The following is a 23,045-nucleotide window of genomic DNA, read 5'->3' on the forward strand; positions in this document are numbered from 1 at the left end:
CTGAGAGAAGTGATAAATATTTGAAGTAGTGTGTGATCTGTGACTGGAGAGAAGGGAATAAATGTGAGTAATGTGGAGGTTCAATTGATAAAACCTGGCTCCTGGTTGAATAGAGAGGCAGAGGCAGAAGGAAGCAGAATATTCCAGAGTGACTTTAAGCTTACAAACTTGAATGACTGGAAGGATGGTGGATATACTGCAGAGGCAGAGGTGGAGACAACACTTGAACTGACCTTTTAAGGAAACCAAGATTTTAGATCAGCAAAGTAGTCATAGTAACTGTTTCATCTTTTGTGTGTCCCTAATGCTTAGCATTCCTTCCTTCCTCTCCCCTCCACCTTTTATAATCCCCTGTTTCTTTCAAAGTTTGACTTAGGTGCTGCTACCACATGGTGCCTTTCCCAATTTCTCCATCTCTTACTGGCCTTGGAAATTATCTTGTATTTTCTTTGTATGAATATTGTATATGTATTGTATTTACTTTGCATATATTTTGAATTTGCCTTAATATTCAGGCTTGTTTTGTGCTTTCCTCTCTCTCTATTTTCCCATGCAAACTCCTTGAGGTGAAGGATATTCCATTGTATGAAGACAGCACTACCTGAATTTGAAACCTTGTGTGATGCTACAAAAAGTCTTAGTCTTTTTGTACCTCAATTTCTTTGTAAAATGGGGGAAAAAATCCAAAAAATTGGATTTGATTTCTAAGGTCCCTTTTAGTTCCTGTACATTGGAGGTGCTTAATAAATGTTTGCTGATTGGCCCAATATTAAATTCAAGAAATGTCTACTGCTCTAGTTTCGCTGGAATATAAGAATTCAATAATGGGAAATCCAGGCCAGGTGGATGGAAATCATACAATGGAGGTCTTTAAATATAAGGTTGATTTACATTTTATTCCAGAGGCATGGCTAGCTGCTAGAATTTTCTTTTTTCTTTTTCTTTTTCTTTCTTTTCTTTTTTTTTTTTTAATCAGGAGAAAAGGCCTATCATGTAAAAAGATTAATTATTGTCAGGATGAATTCAGCATAGAGAGACAGAGGCAGAAAGTAGGTAAATTATTTGGGAGAGAGTTTTAAGGATAGTCAGGTAACAGAGCAAGGGTCTGAAAAAAGAGGGTGGTGACTTTGAGTGGAGAGAAGATGAAAGGAGGTTCATGTCTAAGTACAAATGATAAGATTGGTCCCGGGGGGGAAGAGTCTAGTGGGGCTTCTGGGTAAATGAGCCTGGGTTTTTGGAAGGATTGTAGTACCCTAAGAACTACAGAGAAGTTTGGAAGTGGAGGGGGGCAGCTGATGAACTCTGGGAGTATTTTTACTTGGAAGTATCTGTAGCATATTAGCTTGAAATATCCAGCAAATAGTAAAAAGAACCTAAGGAAAAAATGATCAGACAGCTATGAGAAAAACCAAAAGACAGCATGGTCATAGAACTCAAAGAAATGAGTACCCAGGAGTAGCTAGTGGTCAGCAGTTTCAGTAGCTGCAGAGCAGCCTAAAACGCAGACTGTTTAGGAGAGGCTATTTGCCAGATTTGTTATTTAAGCAATTGTAACCTCATTCTATTCAGTTGGAAACCAGATTAGCTGAGATTTGAATGGTGGTGAGTAGATAGAGATTGGCAGTGAACTCTGCCTATCACCCTTTCTCTAAAGGAAGGGGATCTGAAAGACAATAAATAGATAGCTTCAGGGGAAGGTAGGATTTGGGGAGGATCATGTTTGTTTGTTTTCCCTAGGTGGAATTAGTTTGAGGGTTTGTCTGTTTTGATTGTGGTGTAAGAATGAGGACTGGGAATGTTTGAAAAAAATGAGAGTAAGAGAGGAAATGATTTTCTGCATCAGGTTCCTGGAAGATGACACCCAAGTGGAAAGCTCTGGGGCACTTAGAATTAAGGTTATTTTCCCCAGAGACAGGAGTTGGGGGTGGAAGAAGGAAAGGTTGAGTAATAACACTGAGGCTTTGGGGGTCTGGAGTAGATGAAGGGTAGATGACTTCTATTGTCTTTTACAGTAGGAGATGGAACTACTTGCCCCCTTCCTCCTCCCCCCCCCCCAAAAAAAAAAAAAAAAGGAAAATAGAAAGTTTTGAGAACTTGGAATAAGTTTTTCTGCACTTAGCAAAGGCTAGGTTGAAATTAGACATCACAACTTCGATGGACAATATGAATTAACAAAAAGGCATTTATTGAGCTCTTATTATTTGCAACACACCTTAATAGGTGTTAGGATGAAAATAGAAAAATGAAACAATTCTTTCTCTCCTTGAACCCTCATTCTTATGGGGAAGAGGGGAGATAACACATCCGAGGTTTCTGCTGAAAGTCAGATAGAAAGGGCCTATAATCTTTAGCAGGACAAAGAAAATGATAATGCTTATTTTAATGTCATTTACATTGATAAAATCATTTCAATTTCTGGTGTTGACCTATTTGACAATGGCAAGGGGCTTGTAGTTCTAAGGAGTCAAGGACAAAGGACAATAGCATATTCTGTTCTTTATGGTATTACTTTAAAGATTAAAGTGAGGTCAGAGCAAGACTGGAAGTTGGCAATGAGGATTTAGAATTAGTTTAGTAGGGAAGCAGATGAAGAGAAGTTAAGGCAGGATTCATGTGGGAAGAAGAAATGAGTAAATGGTATGTAGAATACTATAGAAGGGAAGAGTGTGGGAGGAAAGAAGTGATGAGAAGATGAAGAAATGAGTTATGGAAACCAAATTAGCATTTTATCTCAATATTTCATTGCATAAAGGAATGAGGAAAAACTAGCCTTCTCTTCTCTCTTATCACCTTCCTCCCTAATTTGTTTCTACTATTATGACACTTCTAGTCCTGCCTTCTCTGCCCTTGGGACAGTGGTTGCCATTTTTAAGTGGAAGGAAAGATAATTTGTATGAGGAAGATTCATGAAAAGAACCAAATTCAGTTTTGTATAAATTAGTAATTTTCTCTCATATATTTTAAAGTTAAGAAAAACCTGTGGTTCATATGACAGTTAATACATCATTGTATTTTATACAATTTTCTGAAAAATTCTAGAAATAGGAAACAGCCAATTAATTTTCAACATGGAACTACTTGTGTTGCTGACAACATTCAGAAATTAAGGAAGAATATTATTTGAATTTAAGAAAAGTAAAAATTAACTTTGCCATTAAAGTCTAAATTAGAAATACAAAATTATTTTCTGTGAGGAAAGAATAAGTGGATTTTTTGTAGTGATTTCATCTATTGCTTATATAAACACTGATTTAAGTTATTCATCTCTAATATATAATTATTTAAATTTTGTTTTTTTGTGGAAACAAAATATGTCTGTGGTGTACCTATGGATTACAAAACTCCTTAATGGCTGTGGTGTTGGAAAATAAGCAACACGTCTTAGAAATAATTTTGCTCGATCACATTTTTAATGGTGTAATTGTTATATTTGAAGGGATGTTTTTGAACTGAGATATGTCCGGATCTACTTACTAATAAATGATATTATCATTGAACTTTATGTTTCAGAGCTATAATATCTAATTTTTCTTGAATGGCATGAGAGAATGAGATTTCTTATTTAACCATATTTTTTGAGTTAACAAAACACACTTCCCTGCCTTAATAAACAGAGTATGCAAATATAATTTACCTTCTTTGTGCTGACTCAGGCTCTCTTGTGAATAATTCTACTGCTATAAGTCAGTAAACATTAGGTACCTATTATGTTCCAGGCACTGTGCTAAGCCTTGAAGATATAAAGTGAGACAAAATATACTCCTTGGTCTCAAGAAGCTTAGTCAAGTAAGGGAGACAGCATGAAGAGGTTCAAACTAGAGACAAAAAAGCAATATACAGGATAAATTAAAAATAATCAAAAGAGGGAATACACTTACATAAGGGGAATTGAAAAAAGATTTTTTATAGAAGGTAAATTTTTAGTTGCAAATAAAAGAATCTAGAAGTCAGAAATAAGGAAAGAGAGTATTTTAAACTTGGGACAACCAGTGAAAATTCCTGGAGTCTGGTGATAGAGACCAATGTCATTTGTTTGCCAAGTAGATGGAGTGAGAGGAGTGTTAAGATTTAAGACTAGAAAGGGGAGGAGAGAAGACTGTTGGGTAATGAAGGGCTTTGAACACTAAATGGAGGATTTTATATGAAGCTCTCTTTGACAGCTGACTGGCGATTGGGTTAGAAGTGGAAAGACTTGTGACAGGCAGATTCATCACTAGCTATTGCAGTAATTCAGCTGAAGCGGCGAAGACCAGGGTGGTGGCAGGTAAGAGGGTGTATATGAGAGATGCTAGAAAGGCAAAATGCAAAATCGACCATCCTTGGAAACAGACTGTATCATAAGAGGTGAGAGAGTGGGCAGTCAAGAATGACATTTAGTTTGGGGAGCCTAGGGGACTGAAAGAATGTTGGTTGTCATAGGAAAGTTTGGAAAGGGGTGGAGGAGAACACTGGTTTTGGGATTGGACATGTTGAGTTGAAATTGTAGGGGAGATATTCAGTGTCTAGTAGGCATTGTAGATGCAAGTCTGGAAGTTAGAGAAGATGCAACATGTGAAACTAGGCATTGACCTACACCTAACACTGTATACCAAGATAAGGTCAAAATGGGTTCATGATCTAGACATAAAGAATGATAGTTTATCTCTCAGATCTGTGGAGGAGGAAGCAATTTGTGATCAAAGAATAACTAGAGATCATTCAATAATGATCACAAAATAGGAAATTTTGATTATATCAAGTTAAAACATTTTTTGTACAAACAAAACTAATGCAAACAAGATTAAAAAGGAAGTAATAAACTGGGAAAACATTTTTGCATTCAGACGTTCTGATAAAGGCCTCATTTCTAAAATATATAATCAACTCAAATTTATAAGAAATCAAGCCATTCTCTAATTGATATATGGTCAAAGGATATGACAATTTTCAGATGAAGAAAATGAAACTATTTCTAGTCATATGAAATGACTCCAAATCACTATTGATCAGAGAAATCCAAATAAAGACAACTCTGAGATAAACACCTCTTAGATTGGCTAAGATAATAGGAAAAGATAATGATGAATGCTGGAGGGGTTGTGGGAAAACTGGGACACTGATACATTGTTGGTGGAACTGTGAATGGATCCAACCATTCTGGAGAGCAATTTGGAACCATGCTCAAAGAGCTATCAAACTGTACATCTCTTTGATCCAGCAGTGTTACTATTGGGCTTGTATCCCAAAGAGATCTTCAAGAGGGAAGGGATCCACATATGCAAAAATGTTGTGGCAGCCCTCTTTGTTGTGGCAAGAAAATTGGATGGTTTCCCATCAGTTGGTGAATGGCTTAATAAATTATGGTATATGAATGTTATAGAATATTATTCTTCTATAAGAAACAATCAAGAGGATTTCAGAGAGGTCTGAACTGATGCTAAGTGAAATGAGCAGAACCAGGAGATTATTGTACACAGAACAAGACCATACAATTATTAATTCTGATAGATGTAGCTCTCTTCAATGAGATGATTCAAATCAGTTCCACTTGTGCAGTGATGAAAAGAGTCATCTACACCTAGAGAGAGGACTGTGGGAACTGAATGTGGAACACAACATAGAATTCTCATTCTTGTTTGCTTGCATTTTGTTTTCTTTCTTAGGTTTTCTTTTTTTCTCTTTTTGATCCATTTTTTCTAGTGCAGCAAGATAATTATAAATATATATACATATATTGGCTTTAACATATATTTTAACTTATATATCATGTATTGGACTATTTACCATCTAGGGGAGGGGATGGAGGGAAGGAGGGGAAAATTTGGAACAGAAAGTTTTGCAACTGTCAATGCTGAAAAATTACCCATGCATATATCTTGTAAATAAAAGGTTTAAAAAAAAAAAAAGATGCAACATGGATGAAGATACAGGAAAAGAGATTGAGAAGGAACCATCAGATATATACCTGAATAATAGTGTTTCAGAAATCTCAAGAGAAGAAAGTATCAAGAAGGTGACATAACAATGTTATAGGTTTTAGAGAAGTCAAGAAGAATGCAGACTGAAAAAAAGAACATTTAGTATTTAATATTTAAGTATTTAGTATTTAAGATTTAGTATTTAAGAAATTCGTTAGCTTTGAAGAAAGCAGTTGTAAAATGATGACTTCAGAGAATGAGAGAATTGAAGGCACCATTGAGAAGGAGTTTAGCCAGCAAATAAAAGAAAATGAAAGGATAAAATGAAGGGGTTTTGAGAATGGAGGAGAGATGGGTCAGTTTTTAGGCAGTAGGGAAGCAGCCAGTAGTAGGGAGATCAATCAACATTTAAGAAAAGTACTTGTGGATATTGGAAGAGGAAATCCCTGGAGATGAAATGGAGTGGAATTTAGCATAGTGTTTGCTACTTAGTAGCTATTCAAGTGTTAGTTGATTAAATTAAAATTTCTAATTTCATAAAGTATTTCTATCTCTTGGTATTTACATCAACATTATATTAAGCCCAGAGATTATTTGTTCAATAAGTAGTTTCATCTGTATTATATCAACATAACTTCTGTGAACATCAAATACCCCTCCATTTTGGCATGTTGTGTCTTTTTTTTCCCATAAAAATTATTTTTTAGTTTTATTTGTAGAAGCTTTTTTGTTTCTTTGTAGATTAACTCCTATATATATATATATATATATATATATATATATATATATATATATATATAAAATGTAGTTTTACAAATTTAAAGTGCATTTCTTTTTTTGCCCATTTTTTCTGGATTATGTTAGTAATATACATAAATACTCATGATCTTTTGGATTTGGGGGGAGTATATTGTTGTCAAAATTATTATCTCAGTTTTCTTTTTAACTGATTCTCTTAGATTTTCTAAGTAAACTAATAACCGCAGTTTTGCTTTCTGTGATTATGCTTGCTCCCATAAATTTATTTTTCTTATTGTTATAACTGATCTTTCTAATATGATATATAATTATGGTGACAGTGAGCAACCTTTTTTCACCTTGATCTTGCTATAAAAGCTTCTATTTATTAATTACCAATATTGCCTATTCTTATATTTAGATAAATAAGTTTGATTACATTAAGAAGGAAGTATTTCTTTCTAACAAACCATGCAACAAATAGAGCCTTTGAAAGCTTTGGATTATTTTTGTGATGATGGCAGTGATGAAAATGTGGGGTTCTTTTGTTCTCTAAGCTGTGTTTCCAGACTTCATGCTTTATGAAAAGTTCAGTAAAATGAAAAGAATTCTTGAAATACGTTGTAATGTTATAGAACAGTGTTGTAATTGGCTATGCCCATGCCCTGTGTTACTGCTCTTTATAAACAGATACAAACGATTTTTTTTTTAAAGAAACCTTAGAAATTGCAACTTAACATATTTTTTTTTTAGGGTGAACTAATAATTTATTCTTCTCCAGCTGTTCATTATTTAGATGCCAACAATATTGGAAAATTCTATATATCGGTGCCATTATTATGACATATCTGAAAAGTCAAGACGTGCAGGTGGGCGCTAATTTACAAATAGATCATACTCTAAAAATACATTTCTGAGTTGGTGGTTTAGAATTTAGTTTCTTAGGTCATCCCATGTAAAGCTTAAATGGCCATCAAGGATACTTGAAACATATTTCAACTTTATCTTTTTTTTTTTTAAACAGCATTTCTGTAGGGAAAGTATGTTCTGAGTTCTAGTAGAAAGCCAAAAATGTGTCAGCAGCTAAGGGGTTGAATGTGTGTGCATGTGTGTACATGCACTTGTGTATATCTATGTCTGTGTCTAGGGCAGGGAGACTGGGAAAAGGAAAAGAAGAAATAGAGGTTGTGCAAGCAACAATATTTTTTCATTTTGTGACTCGGGATACTGTAATGGCTTAAACTTATCATTCTCAACATTAGTTATCATTTCTTTATCATTGTAGAAATAACCTCGGATTCAACTTTCTACTGAATCCAGAGTGTATATCATGAAAGAGGAGTAGTATCTTTAAAAAAAAAAAAAAAAAAAATTAGAATAAGTCTCTAATTGAAGTTAATTTTGAGACAACTCCTAAAGCTAGCTACAAAATCTTATTCCAGAAATCTTGAATTTGGGTCTGCTAGAGAGGAGGTGCTTAGGAAATTCTACCATTATGCCGCATGTTGGGGAGGTTACATTCTGCTTTTCTGAGGCTGGGCCTGGGAATTGGACATTTTCCAGGAACTTAGTTTTTTGGCATTGTGGGTACCTTTTCTTTTGCCATGTGGCTTTTCCAGAACTTTTGATACTCAGTGAAGCCATCTAGCATTAATTAAGAGCCTACTATTTAGAAGCCCCAATAATAGTAGAAAACCCTAATATTTGAAAAAAAAAAAAAAAAACAAAACCCAGGCTACCTGATCTTGGGAATGATATAGTCACCATGTAGCTGTTGGAAATAATAAGGCACAAGCTTAGAGAATGTGTGTGAAAGAAAGGGAGTTGGGCCCAATATCTTTATTCTACTAGGCTATCCTTCAAGAAGGACATCTGCTTTGTCATTCAGAAGTCTGAACTGTTGTCTTCTTATGTTAAGAAAGGGGATAATTGCTAGCCTCCATTACCAAACTTCACACCAGTGGTGTGAACCCATCTCATGATGTCATTTGCCCTGTTCCATGCTTTGTTCTGAACTCCCTATATACTCTGCTGTTTTCTTGTCTTGGAATTTATCCTGCTTTAATTAGTGATTTAATTATAATGAAAATTTGCTTCTTGACTTGGAGATTATCTAAACCTCCAAATTCTTTTGGGACCTCTGTATCACCATTCCAGAAAACCAATATTTTGGGGTCCCCCTGAATCCGAACACTATAAGCTAGATACCCTCACATGGTAAATGCTTAACAATTACCTTTTTATGCATCCACTCTTTTCCAACCAGTACTCTACCTGGTGCTATGTCCTTAGATGAGAACCTATTTGATTATGCCTGTTGATTTGCTCCCACATTCACAAAAATAAACTAGGATTTAAAAAAAGGAAATTGAGTAGTCTTAATTCTGGTGTGAATGTTCATGACTCTTTTGTCTTGTTTTTAGAATATTTTTAATTTATCTGGATTAAAAATATTAATTTCTAATCTTTTAAATCTGGAAGTATAAACTTTAATAGCTTGAAAAAATATGCTAGTATTGTAGGCTGTATTTTCAATTTTTATTTTATTACATGTATCATTTACCCTTAGTCTTATTAATGTTAGACTTTCAAAATAGCAACATTTAGTTGCACCTGCCAAGCAAATCTCTTTCTGGAAGAAATTAGTCCTTAAATCTTCTTTTGCATTCTAGATAATCTTTTTTGCCATTCATTGAATACAGTAAAAGTTTTCATAGAACAATTGTACAAAAGTTGGGGAGAATTTTAGTCCAGTCTCTATTCTCTTTCTGTGGTCAAAGAATTTAAAAAAAAAAATCCATCCAGCTGCCTACTATGGTGGTAAGATATAAGAAGGGTTCTTGACATGGTCTGTGAACTTTAAAAAACAAAACAAAACACAACACACAACATTTTGATGATTTGTTTTCTTTATAATCATAGATATTTTTGATGTGTTGTTCTGAGAAAAGTTATGGATTGTAGGTTTCCCTATTTTGCTAAAGGAGTTTGTGATACTGTAACTTAAATCTTAAAACCAATTGTTAGTGCTGTCTCCTTTGGACTTGATTATCATTAACCCCAGATATAATGTGAAATACCCAAGATACTCCTTATTGTATCAAGTGCTTCAAAGGGTTTTTTAAAAAATATATTAAAATATGAGCTACGCTGGCCAAAATAGTCATTATTGAGTTCAGATTCTAAGAGGAATTTAGCTCCCAGTGATTTATTTTGTACCTAAGAGGGTGTTTTAATTGACACTGTCCCTCCCCTTCTTTTTCCTCTTAAGAGAAAGATTAGTGTTTCAGGAGAAAATACTACATTCCACTGAAATTTTAAGTTGTCTTTTTTTCTTTATTTAGTGATAACTGAATAATTTAAGTGATCATTTGAGGGCTATTCTCAATTATTATATTGATTTTTATGGGTCTATGTTGTTGGTTTTTTTTGTTATTGTTGGTAGGATCTAGATTTTCCAAATAACCTTCTTATTCTTCTTGGCTAAAGTTTTAGCTTCCTTTCATTTTACTCTCCCCTTACTTATTAGTTCATGTTTTATTTCCCCATTCTGCATTCTCATTTTACTTTTATTTTTTTTTTCCATTGTGAATTAGTATACTCAATTCAACATTAGAATGGGAAATGTAAATTCTTAAGTTATTAAATAAGTAAACAAGATAGGATTTTAAAATGCAGCTCAAAAGTCTATGCAAGTATAGCCATGATAATAAATCTGCTGTTAAAGAAATTGTGAAATCATCTCTTTTAGTTTTTGAAAGTATCAACACTGAGGAAGCAATTTTGTATGATATATTACTGTTGGCCAATATTCTAGCAATGTTCTTTGTGCATGATGTAATTGGAAAGAGAACTAGACTCTTTAAGAGTCATGAGAACTGAGTTATAGTTTTGAATTTTCTTTTAACTAGCTGTTATTTGGACAAGTCATTTAACCCCATTTGAGGCTCAGTTTCATTATCTCTAAAATGGAGTATTGAACTGGCCAACTCTTTAAGGTTTCTTTCAACTTTAAAATTTAAGCCTAATGTTTCTTTAACAATGACTCTAATTCACACTTCTTTTTTTTTTTTAAACCATTTCTGCTGTCACTACCTCCGTCATTCTGTCATTTCTATCTTGTCATTACAGGTAGGATTACAATCACAGATGGAATGCTGAAATGTTGCAGCAACCTTAAAATGTGCAAGGACCTTTCTAGAAGAATTAGAACAGCCATTCTATTCTGAAAGCAGCTGGTACTTAACTTATGCAGGGGAAAGCACCCAAGATATCTCACAGTTTTTGGATGAGATGGGGCAAAAAGAAGTATATTGGATTTACAGTCACATGAGGAGGGGATGGGACGGGAATGGGAAGGGAATAAGCATTTATTGCCTATTACATACAGAAACCCCTAAAGTCTTTTACAAATTTCAATCCATCCTCACAAAAACCTTGTAAGAGAGGTGCTATCGTAATCCCCATTTTGCAGTTGAGAAAACTAAGGCAAACAGAAGGAAAATGTAAGAAGATAAAAGTGAAGGTTGGTGTCTAAAATGGAGTTTGAACCAAGTTATTCATGACTTGAAATTCAGTGCTTTATTCATGATGTGTTATAGATTTGAAAAGATTGGATATGGAGATAAAGGAAAAATAGGAGTCAAAGCTATCTTGGGGATTGCCTATTTGGATGTCTAGAAGGATGGTTGAGTTTTACAGGAAAGATGAGTTGTGTTTTGGACACAATGAGCTTGAGATAGCTCTGACATATGCAGTTTGAAATATCTGGTGGGCAATTGGTTATGTGGGATTAGAGCTCAAGAGGACTTGGGATAACTATACTGATCTTAGAGTCATCTACATAGAAAAGAGAATAGAAGTCATGTTTGTTGGTGAGATCATTAAGAGAGGTTTTGGAGAGAAGAGGACCCAGTACAGCACTTTTGGGACATCTTTGATTTTAGGATGTGAAATAAATAGTGATCTAGGGAAGGTGGTCAGTTATTTAGAAGAATTAGAACAGTTCATGAAAACTATAAGGTTTCATTTATCCAAACCTCCCTTTAAGCTCTAATCTAGCTCTCAATTCTCAGTCTTAGAGCAGCTGTTCTAACCTACTTCACTAAGAGAATGGAGTCCATTTGACAGAAGCACTGCAACTCATCTTCTTCTCATTATTTTTCTGCTTACTCTCTCCTTTGATTTTTGAGATTGTTCTTTATTTTTTATGACTTCTTTGCTGGTCTTCTTCCCAAATTCTTAAATTTGTATTCCTGCTGTTGTGGTCTCAACTTCATTTTATTTTCTCTGAACTCTTCCTAGTAATTTCACTTGCCACTGCGGTTTAAGCTACCTTCTTTAGACGAATTCCAAATCTAGCCCTTGCATCAAATTCTTTCCTAAACTCATCCTTGCCAACTTAGGTTTCCCATAGTCGCCCCAAATTTAGCTGAAACAAAATTTATTATCTCTTTTGACATTTGGTTCTCCTTTGGACTCTTCTATCCACTGTGCCACTCAGCTATCCACTGCAATTTATCTCTTATATCTAAACAAGTCACCAAGTTCTACAGATTCCACCTCCACAGTATTCCTAACATCCAAGCCTTCTTCTCTACTCCATTTGCCACCACTTTAATGTTCTAACTGGTCTTACATATTCTCCATCATCGTCCAGAACCACCTTCACACACCATTGCCAGGTCTTGGTCACATCACTCCTCTGCTCTTTTTTTTTTTTTTTTTTTTTTAAGTTGAAGCTTTTTATTTTCAAAACACATGCAAGGATAATTTTTCAATATTGACCCTTGCAAAACCTTGCGTTCCAATTTCCCTTCCTTCTCCCCTTCCCCCATCCCTTCCCTAGAAGGCCAGTAATCCAGTATATGTTAAACATGGTAGAAATGTATGTTAAATCCAATATAGGTATACCTATTTATACAATTATCTTGCTGCACAAGAAAAATTGGATCAAAAAGGGGAAAAAATGAGAAAGAAAACAAAATGCAAGCAAACAACAATAGAAAGAGTGAAAATCTTATGTTGTGGTCCACCCTCAGTTCCCAGAGTTCTCTTGCTGAGTGTAGATGGTTCTCTTCATCACAAGACCATTGGAACTGGCCTCAATCATCTCATTGTTGAGAAGAACCACATCGGTCAGAATTGATCATCATATAGCCTTGTTGCCATGTATAATGATCTCCTGGTTCTGCTCATTTCACTTTGCATCAGCTCCTATAGGTCTCTCCAGATCTTTCTGAAATCATCCTGCTGATCGTTTCTTCCAGAATAATAATATTCCATAACATTCATATACCACAATTTATTCAGCCATTCTCCAATTGATGGGCATCCACTCAGTTTCCAGTTTCTGGCCACTACAAAAAGGGCTGCCACAAACATTTTTGCACATGTGGGTCTTTTTCCCTTCTTTAAGATCTCTTTGGGATACAAGCTCAGTAGAAACACTGCTGGATCAAAAGGTGTGCACAGTTTGATAACTTTTTGAGCATAGTTCCAAATTGCTCTCTAGAATGGTTGGATTCATTCACAATTCCACCAGCAATGTATCAGTGTCCCAGTTTTCTCTCCAACATTTGTCATTATCTTTTCCTATCATTTTAGCCAATCCGAGAGATAGTTGTACCTCAGAGTTGTCTTTATTTGCATTTCTCTGATCAATAGTGATTTAGAGCACTATTTGATATAACCAGAAATGATTTCAATTTCTTCATTTGAAAATTGTCTGTTCATATCCTTTGAACATTTATCAATTGGAGAATGGCATGAATTCTTATAAATTTGAGTCAGTTCTTTATATATTTTAGAAGTGAGGCCTTTTATCAGAACTTTTGCTTGTAAAAATTTATTGCTTCTCTTTTAATCTTGTCTGTATTAGTTTTGTTTGTACAAGGACTTTTTAACTTAATATAATCAGAATCATCTATTTTGCCTTCAGTAATGAGCTTCAGTTCTTCTTTGGTTACAGATTCCTTCCTCCTCTATAAATCTTAAGAGGTAGACTATCCTATGTTCTTCTAATTTGTGTATCATATCAATCTTTATGTCTAAATCATGAACTCATTGCCATCTTATGTATAGGATGTTAGGTATGGGTCAGTGGCCTAGTTTCTGCCATAGTAGTTTCCATTTTTCCTAGCAGTTTTTGTCAAATAGTGGATTCTTATCCCAAAAGTTGAGATCTTTGAGTTTGCCAAACACTAAATTACTATAGTCATTGACTGTTTTGTCCTGTGAACCTAACTTATTCTACTGATCAACTACTCTATTTCTTAGCCAGTACTAAATGGTTTTGATGACTACTGCTTTATAAAGTTTTAGGTCTGGCACAGCTAGACCATCTTCATTGGCATTTTTTTTTCCATTAATTCCCTTGAAATTTTTAACATTTTGTTCTTCCAGATGAACTCTGTTATTATTTTTTCTAGATCTGCAAAATAATTTCTTGGGAGTTTGATTAGTATAACACTAAAGTAGATTAATTTAGGTAGTATTGTCATTTTTATTATATTTGCTCATCCTATCCATGAGCACTTGATATTTTTCGAATTGACTAGATCTGACTATCTGTATGGAAAGTGTTTTGTACTTGTGTTCATATAGTTCCTGACTTTCCTTGGCAGATAGACTCTCAAAAATTTATTGACAATTATTTTGAATGGAATTTCTCTTTGTATTTCTTGCTGCTGGAGTTTGTTGGTAATATATAAAAATTCTGATGATTTATGTGGATTTACTTTGTATCCTACAGTTTTGCTAAAGTTATCAGTGCTCCTAACTCTTTAGTGGCTGCTCTTGCCTTCCAAATAAAGTTCAGACTCTTTAGTTTGATATTCAGGGCCTTTTCTAATCTTTGTTGGCTCGCTTTTCTATTTTCATGCTACTGTCATCCACATTTTCAAAGTTTAACTTACCGGATTTACTATTTTTCTTCATGCATATCCTCATTCTTCCATACCTCCACATTATTGAATATATTTATTTATTTATTTTTATTTAATAATCTTTTATTTACAGGTTATATGTATGGGTAACTTTACAGCATTGACAATTGCCAAACCTCTTGTTCCACTTTTTCCCCTCCTTCCCCCACCCCCTCCCCCAGATGGCAGGATGACCAGTAGATGTTAAATATATTAAAATATAAATTAGATACACAATAAGTATACATGACCAAACCGTTTTTGCTGTACAAAAAGAATTGGACTCTGAAATATTGTACAATTAGCCTGTGAAGAAAATCCAAAATGTAGGTAGGCAAAAATATAGGGATTGGGAATTCAATGTAATGGTTTTTAGTCATCTCCCAGAGTTCTTTCGCTAGGCTAGTTGGTTCAGTTCATTATTGCTCCATTGGAAATAATTTGGTTCATCTTATTGCTGAGGATGGCCAAGTCTATCAGAACTGGTCATCATATAGTATTGTTGTTGAAGTCTATAACGATCTCCTGGCCCTGCTCGTTTCACTCAGCATCAGTTCGTGTAAGTCTCTCCAGGCCTTTCTGAAATCATCCTGTTGGTCATTTCTTACAGAACAATAATTGAATATATTTTTTCCCTTTCTTTAACTCCCCTTTACCTGCTAAAAATCTTAGTCTATCCATTTACCATCTCTTTTCAGAAGACTTCCCTGATTTGTTCTCTCAAAAACTTCTCTGTCTCTAAATCATTATTTTGGATTACAGTTTTTTATTCTTTGTCATATTTATCTACTATGAGGTCAAGAACCTCACTTCTAATCACAGCAATCTACATAATTATATTAATAAAACAATATTCATTGGGAGAGAATGTAGCACAGTAGATAGAAGTCCATCTTTGTCATGAGAAGATTTGATTTTAAGATCTTGTCTGTGATGTAGTGTGTGGCCCCAGGCAACTCTTAAGACAGGGAGTTCTATAACAGTGCTTTGAAGTGAAGAAATTTTAAACACACTAGTAATTTCATATACTTATGAAACCAGAGATCTGAAGGTAGTGTGTGTTTGTGTATGTATGTATGATATGTGTGTATAAAATTTTGTTCTTAACTGATCTTGTGATTTCATCAATCTAGAGAGCTCCTGATGAAGAATTTTATATACCAGTTCATATCTGCTCCTTCTTGCAACTTATCCTAAAGAATGTATGCATATATTATATGTATATGTATACTTATGTATTTGTGTGTGTATTTGAAATACTATGATGTAATAAATATGAAGACTACAAAGAAATATGATGAGGCTTCTGAAGGGGTGTAATGCAAATTCAGCATACCTTTTAATTATCATAAAATCATATTTTAAAAAAGTGACAGCTGGGCAAATTCATGTATTGAAAGAGATGGGACAAATATTGTTAGTGTTCTTATTTATATTTTGACAGAAGTATCTTAATCCATTTTTATACAATAAATTTACAGCAGAATTTTTTCATTATTGTTGTTTATAATGATAAAGTTGCTTATTAAATTCCAGATTCTGCCTGACTTTGAAAACCTTCAGTGATCTCATATTTTCTTACCTATCCAGATAGCTTTATTTATTCATCTTCCCTCATACATAACCTTCTTAGGTTATCTAGCTGATCTCTACATTTCATTTGCACGTATCATACTGAATGTGCATTGTCAGAATCTTCTGAAGATATTATTCTGTGGGGCTTCCTGAGAAGTGACTTTTCATTCTTTCTCTGTTAGTGACTTACAATCACTTTCATTAGTAAGACACTTCAGAGGAAAAAAACTGATATAGAAATTCAGCCTCCTGTAGTGTGGTGGACTCCTAAAGTGAAATCCCAGAAAGTGATGGTTTTTATACATACATAGACAAACAATTAAGTTTTTAAAGAAATTTAAAATATTTTAAGAATGTATTAATAGTACCTAAAATACAATATACTAATTAATTATGATTAGTATAGCATAATTAGATTGAGGTGATGTTACTAATAAAAATTCTTCCTTCTTTTAACATTAATTTTCTCTTTGTGACAGGAGCTCTTACCAAAGTAAAGGAGAGTAAACGGCATGTAGAAGAAGGGAAAATGGAGGTCCAAAAGGCAGATGGCATTCAAGATCGCTGTAATACAATTTCTTTTGCTACTTTGGCTGAAATTCACCACTTCCATCAAATTCGAGTGAGAGACTTCAAATCACAGATGCAGCATTTCTTACAGCAGCAAATAATATTTTTCCAAAAAGTGACACAAAAGTTGGAAGAAGCTCTTCACAAGTATGATAGTGTTTAATATCTGAACTTTGAATTCTAACTTCCCTCAGTTTGAGGGTGATTTAAACAGAGTAAAAATAACTGCTGTCAAAGAACTCTTTGCCAACTGTCAGTGGTGGTACAAGGATGGTTTTGTGTTCAACTGGAACCCAGCTGAATATATAATTATGTAGGAAAGAAACAGTTAATATGGTTATGTAATAGAAACAGTACCACACATTGTAGCTAAATTATACTATGTATGCCTACACTACCATTGTAACTTTTGGAATAATGATTATACTATTTGCCTTATTGCTTTTTGAAGTATGGGTATTTTAGTGCATACTTTGTAGACCTCAAAACCCATTAAGGGTCTCAAAGAAGCTGGCTAGTTAAAAGCCTACTTTGGATGCCTTTTTATTCTTGTAGATTTGGATTATCTAAATTCAACCAATTCTCTGTTTACAAACTCCTCCTAGAGCAGCTATGCGACTTTGTGCCTTTAGACTCTTGGTTTTTCTTCTCTCCACCACCACCCCCTTTTTTTTTTTTTTTTTTTTTTTTTTTTTTAGTAAACCACATTTTTTTGAAATTGAAAGAATGAAGGGTCAGTGCATATAAATGACAGACTGATAATCTCATTGACTGGAAAAGTTATCAGCTGTCATCATTTTGCACAGCAAGTATTATCTCCTGAGAAAATGCTGTCTGAAAATACAGGATCTGGAACCAATGCTCGTCTCTGGATGTGAAGACTATTTATTATGTATACCAGGAAGCAAGAACATTGTGCCACTGCAGTCTCGTACATGACATGGTAGCATATGAGCCTCTTCACTAAATTATAACTCAAAATTATGAGTGAAGAAGAAAATTCAATTCAGGGGATACAAAAATAGATTCGGTGACCACTCGGTTTTTTTTTTTTTTTTTCTTTTTTGAGTTTAAAAAGTATTTTTCTCATTGTTTGGATAGTCACTGATTTTGAAATGGAGCTACACTGTTAAATAATTGACCCGAGACTCCACTGTGATTCACTGGCTTACTCAATCAAAAACTTTCAGGGATGTCTATAAAGTATTGTACTAAATAATTTAAAAAGTAGCTTTGGTTGATTTAGGAGGGACCAGACATGATTTCTACTATTCCAGATACGGAAGAGATACAAATTTATTTCTACTGCATGTAAAAGAATCACTATTATTATAAGGTGTTTCTCCCCCCACCCCCCAAAAAAATTTTGTTTTAAATCTTTTAACTTTTTTCTTTTGTTATTATTACAAGGGAAATTTATATGAGTTTTAAATACCAAAAAAGATTTAAAAGCAGCTTGATTTTCAAAAGCACAAAAAAAAAAAAAAGAGTCTGGCTTAAGCAAAAGTGCTAAAACATTCATGGTGATACAGTTGATGAGTGGGAATGACATGATTCTTATTAAGTTTACAAATATACGATGTTGGTGAAAGATCAAGTATCTGCTATTTTGTGAAGTCAAACAAAGGTATCAAAAACCCTCTGGTACTGTATTGCTAATATTTTGTTAAAAGAAAGAAAGAAAAGCCAGTTTGATTTTCTAGCTCATTGAGTGAGAAGGAATATCAGAAAGTCTTGGCAGTCTAAATAGAGGTTGTTTTATGAAATAAATTTTATCATTTCATTAAGAAGTCTCTGAAAAGTAGACTATGTGGGTTGAATTCTAAGATCAAATAATCAGTTATTTTGACCTTTGGTTTGAATTTCATGCCATAGGTTGCTTAGAGCCAGACTTATAAATTATATATGGCTATGTTTTACCGTGGAATTGTAACCAAATTCATTGTTTTCCAAATAAGTAATATGATCTTATTGATTGTAAAATAACATTGTTGAACTGAAACAGTTCAGTTTATAAATTCCCAGTTCATTTTAGCTTGGGAATTACAACATTTATTTTTAAGTCTAGCTCTATACTGGATAAATAAGCAATATATGTTCAATGTGTTTTCCAAGTGGTTTGAAAATGACATTTGCCTCCTTATTGTGATGATGCCTTGGGATAAAAAAAAAAAAATTAGAAAACAAAATTTGTGGGTCAGCAGCATTATCTGAATCTTATGACTGTGTTTTGGCCAGTGTAGACTTAATTTAAATACAAAAACCCTGAAAACTAGGGTGTACCAGGGTCATGAATGTGTAGATCCTGAACTGAAGTGTGCATTGAGCTACACAAGAAAGTATAAGTTCACACTGCCTTGTTACAAGAAAGCTTTTGTTTTTTAACAAGCACATTATGTTATACCAGTGGCTCATATGAAATTAAACTTATTTAGTATTGTGGCATTAGAAGACCAGAATTATTATTCTTCATTTCCATTTGAAAAGAGAAGATTTTCATTTCTCTAACGATCTTGGGCCTATTAAACCATTTCGGCATGCAAATATTACTGGAATGGTAATGCCTAAGAGAAAAGCCATGACATGTATGCTGGTCACCGTAATCAGAATGGTACAATTCCCTCCAATAAACTCTCATGCCCTTCATTACATTATCTGGTCTTCTTTATTTCTAGAATTGGTAAATAAGGAGATGAATTGACTAGAAAGAGTACATATGTGAGGCAGTCCACTGTGAAAACCTATTTTTCTATTTAAAGTAAAACTACAGCTGTATCTTAAGAGCAAGGTAATGAGACTGATGTCCCAACCACACAAAAATCAATCTCACTGCTTTGTAGTCACATCTGTTGGGTCTTTTTTTTTTTTTTTTTTTTTTTTAGTTGAGATTGTTTGGACGCAGAGCTAAAAAACCTATTTGAAGGATGAATCTACAAAGATGAGCAGCATGATATATAGTAGAAGGAAAGAGCAGTGGACTTGTGGTCAGGAGAACAGGAAAATAGTCTTGTCTCTCTGACTTTAGAGCTGCATGACCTTTGTCAAGTCTTTTATTCTTCTGAGCCTCATTTTCCTCATCTCTAAAATGGAAAAATAATATTGTCCTGACCTACCTCACAGGATTGTTGTGAGGAAAGTGCTTTGTAAACTCAAAAAGCACTATTATCAATGTGAGCTATTATTTATTAATAAACTCATTTTATGTTAGTTTTTAGTTTGAATAAAATGGTTGGTGGAATTTCTTTGGACCTCCCTAATCATACATATAGTACATGCATACAGTTAAAAACTACTGTTGATAATAACTGTAAACAATACTTTAGATGTTCAAATATTCTCTGATCTACTTGTTCCAAAATGATATGTACTCATTTTTAAATATTTCTGTTACATCCTTCTTGACTACAGTCTGTTCAATGCTACCATCATTTTTGTTTCCATTTCTGCTCTATTTTTCAAGAATTTTTCAACTGAATTTGTTCTTGTCTTATTCTTTGCTCCTCTTTGCTAAATTCAGTGTAATTCTTACCTATAAGTTGTCCTTTACTGTTTTGTTTATCTTCTAGCAGTATTTTCTTCTGTCAATTCTTGTTGTAAGCTAGAGCTATGACTACCCATTTAAGAAGGGGAAGGGTTTGTTAAATTTCTCAACAAAAGTGAATATTACTTTTTTTTTTCAACATTTATCAAGAAAGTATTCATTAATAAGTATGAAAGACTCACCAGAGAAGGAAATGTTAAGACAAAGAACAAAACATCTTCTGTACTGGGTAATTTATATGCTAACTGCAGATGGAAGCCTATTCATCCCAATAACTCAATGATAACTGATAATTATAATAATATAGTAATGTAATATTATATGTTGTATATATGAAGTAGGATAGCTGTTGTTAGAATGTAATACTAAATATTTATTATAACTAATGTGTTACTTGTATGATTCAGAGAAAAAAGCACTGAACTTAGAGCCCTGAATCTTGAGTTGAAATCCTACCTCTGCCATTTAACACCTATGTGATCTTGAACAAGTCACTTACCCTCAATAGACCTCAGTTTCCTCCATGTCAGATGAGATTACACAAGAAGACCTCTAAGTTCTCTTCCAATTTCAGATCTGTTATCTTAGAAACTAAGATCCTTTGTTGTATTTTCTGCTGAATATGTATTTACTTATGCAAGTTACCTAAGCACACTGTGTATTGTCAGTTTATGACAGATCTAGTCAGTGGAAATACAAGAGGAAGGATGTATAAAATTATTTTACACACATATACATATGTGTCTAATAGCTATCTTTTGGAGAGAGAAAAAAAATTTCCATTATAACTTTATTATATACTTAAAAGGAATAGCAAGTTATACATAATAGATTTGCAGTTTCATATGCAAATCATCTTTTTTATTATCCTGTGTTATAGAAATGCTTGATTTTATTTCATAAAAGCAAAATTTTAAAAATGCAATATAAGGTAATAGACTGGAAGGTGGAATAAAACTTCCCTCACTAAGTTTTAGAGCTGTTTACAGCTATCCTGCAAAGCTTGCCAGCCACACTGAGGTGATTTTCTGTTTAGTTAAAAGCAGTGTGTCAAGCAGAAGTCTTAACACTAAAATTTTGTTTTGGGCATACCAATGTCTGCCTGGTGCTTTAGACCTGGGAAGGCCAATTAATTTCTGCTTTTATTAGCAGCAACTAACTTACCTTATGGGGAATGAAAAGAAGTTGATTTAACTTTAGCCCTAGAATTAAGAGCGACATGGTAGGTTTTGTTTACCAAGTTAATTTAGCAAGATTCAGGTTTTCAGTAAATTAATGCAGTTCATAGGCTCATAGAGCTAACCAATGCTGGAAGAAACCTCAAAAGATCTTAAAAGATCCAAACCTCTAATTTTACAGATTATTCATTTAAGGTTGAAGAGTCAGTCTAAGTCACTGTGCCACTTAGCAAAATGAATAAAGAATGGAGAGACTACTAGGTTTGGAATCAGGAAAAATTCATCTTCATAAGTGCAAATCTGGCTTCAGACACTAATTGTGTGACCCTGCACAAGTCATTTAATCCCGTTTGTCTCAGTTCCCTCATCTATAAAATGAACTAGAGAAGGAAATGGCAAACTATTCCACTATCTTTGCCAAGAAAATCCCAAAAGGTATCATGAGAGTCGGACACGAGTAAAAACTGATCAAACAGCATGTTACAAAATAAATTGAGTTCTGATATCAGCAGATAACATTATACAAAACATATCCCATTTATTGGTGAACTACCTGCCAAGCCAAGCAAGAATGTCAATTGTCTTTTTAGTACAATGTCACAAATGTGAGTTTTCTTCATTACATATGAGACAACAGAGAAAATGAGGGTCGAATCATTACAATTCTAAAATGATTCATCTAGGACTGGAAGTGATCTTAGGAGTTATTTAGGAAGCATAGGTCCAAAGAGTGACCTATCATCCAAAGTCATATGGGCTGTAAGCCTCAAAGCTAGAATTTGAATCCAGCTCCTCAGACTAAATTTAGCACTATTTCTGTACCATAAGTATCTTTGTGGGAAGTAATACTTGTTCCTTTGGAAAGCAATCTGTGGCTAATGTTTTTAGTAATAAGCTTTTAATACTTTCCATTTTAAAATTAATGCACTGAAAATTTGACTTTTTAGGCAGATGAGTGATGGAAACCATCTAGACATGTTGCCTTGTACTTGTATCATTAAAAAATTGTAGGTATGTTAAACATTCAGAAAACTACTTATGTTTTCATTCCTCTCCTAAGTGACAAAATAGATCCATGGCATATTACTTGATATCTGAGTATAAAACAAAGCACATGAAAGGAATCCTATGCTAATGAGGGAATTACTCTGATCACCTAATCAGTTGGCACTTCTTTGATTTTATACCAGTCCTCAGTAGCATTGGTGCAAGATGCTTCTGGAATGTCTAATAGTAGACTAACAGGTGGCACACACTGCTTAATCCCAGGTGTTAATTATGGTATTTTGTCTTAAAACTCCCTTAATCATTTCTGCCTTTTCCTAGAGTACATTCTATTCAATCAGTTCAAATTTCCTTCTTTTCTTCAAAATCCAACCCAGATCCCATTCTTTTTTTTCTTAATAATATTTTATTTCTCCAAATACATGTAAAGATAGTTTTCAACATTCATTTTTGTAAGACTTTGTATTCCAAAATTTTCTCCTTCCCTCCCCTTTCCCCAGAATAGCAAGCAATCTGCTATTGGTTAAATATGTTCAATCCTTTTAAACGTTACTCCATATTTGTTATGTGCAAGAAAAATCTAAAGGTCCCACTCTTTTAGTGATTGTCCCCTTCT

The 23,045-nt window shown here is 33.9% G+C and overlaps 1 protein-coding gene across 2 annotated transcripts in view; it reads left to right on the plus strand.

Annotated features, from left to right (window-relative positions):
* SNX18 (sorting nexin 18) overlaps positions 1 to 23,045 on the plus strand; it is a 77,049-nt gene that overhangs the window by 19,226 nt on the left and 34,778 nt on the right. The window contains exon 2 of one of the 2 annotated variants that reach the window (XM_031965003.1): positions 16,615 to 19,351. The exons of the other annotated variant lie outside the window; for it this stretch is intronic. Within the exon in view, the coding sequence (XP_031820863.1) occupies positions 16,615 to 16,868 (254 nt within the window). The 3' untranslated portion in view covers positions 16,869 to 19,351. Of the gene's footprint in view, positions 1 to 16,614; positions 19,352 to 23,045 lie in introns of those variants that run through there. 2 annotated transcript variants of the gene reach the window in all.

This window comes from Sarcophilus harrisii, chromosome 1 (genome assembly GCF_902635505.1).
Source record: "Sarcophilus harrisii chromosome 1, mSarHar1.11, whole genome shotgun sequence".
In the NCBI taxonomy this organism is placed as follows: Eukaryota; Metazoa; Chordata; class Mammalia; order Dasyuromorphia; family Dasyuridae; genus Sarcophilus; species Sarcophilus harrisii.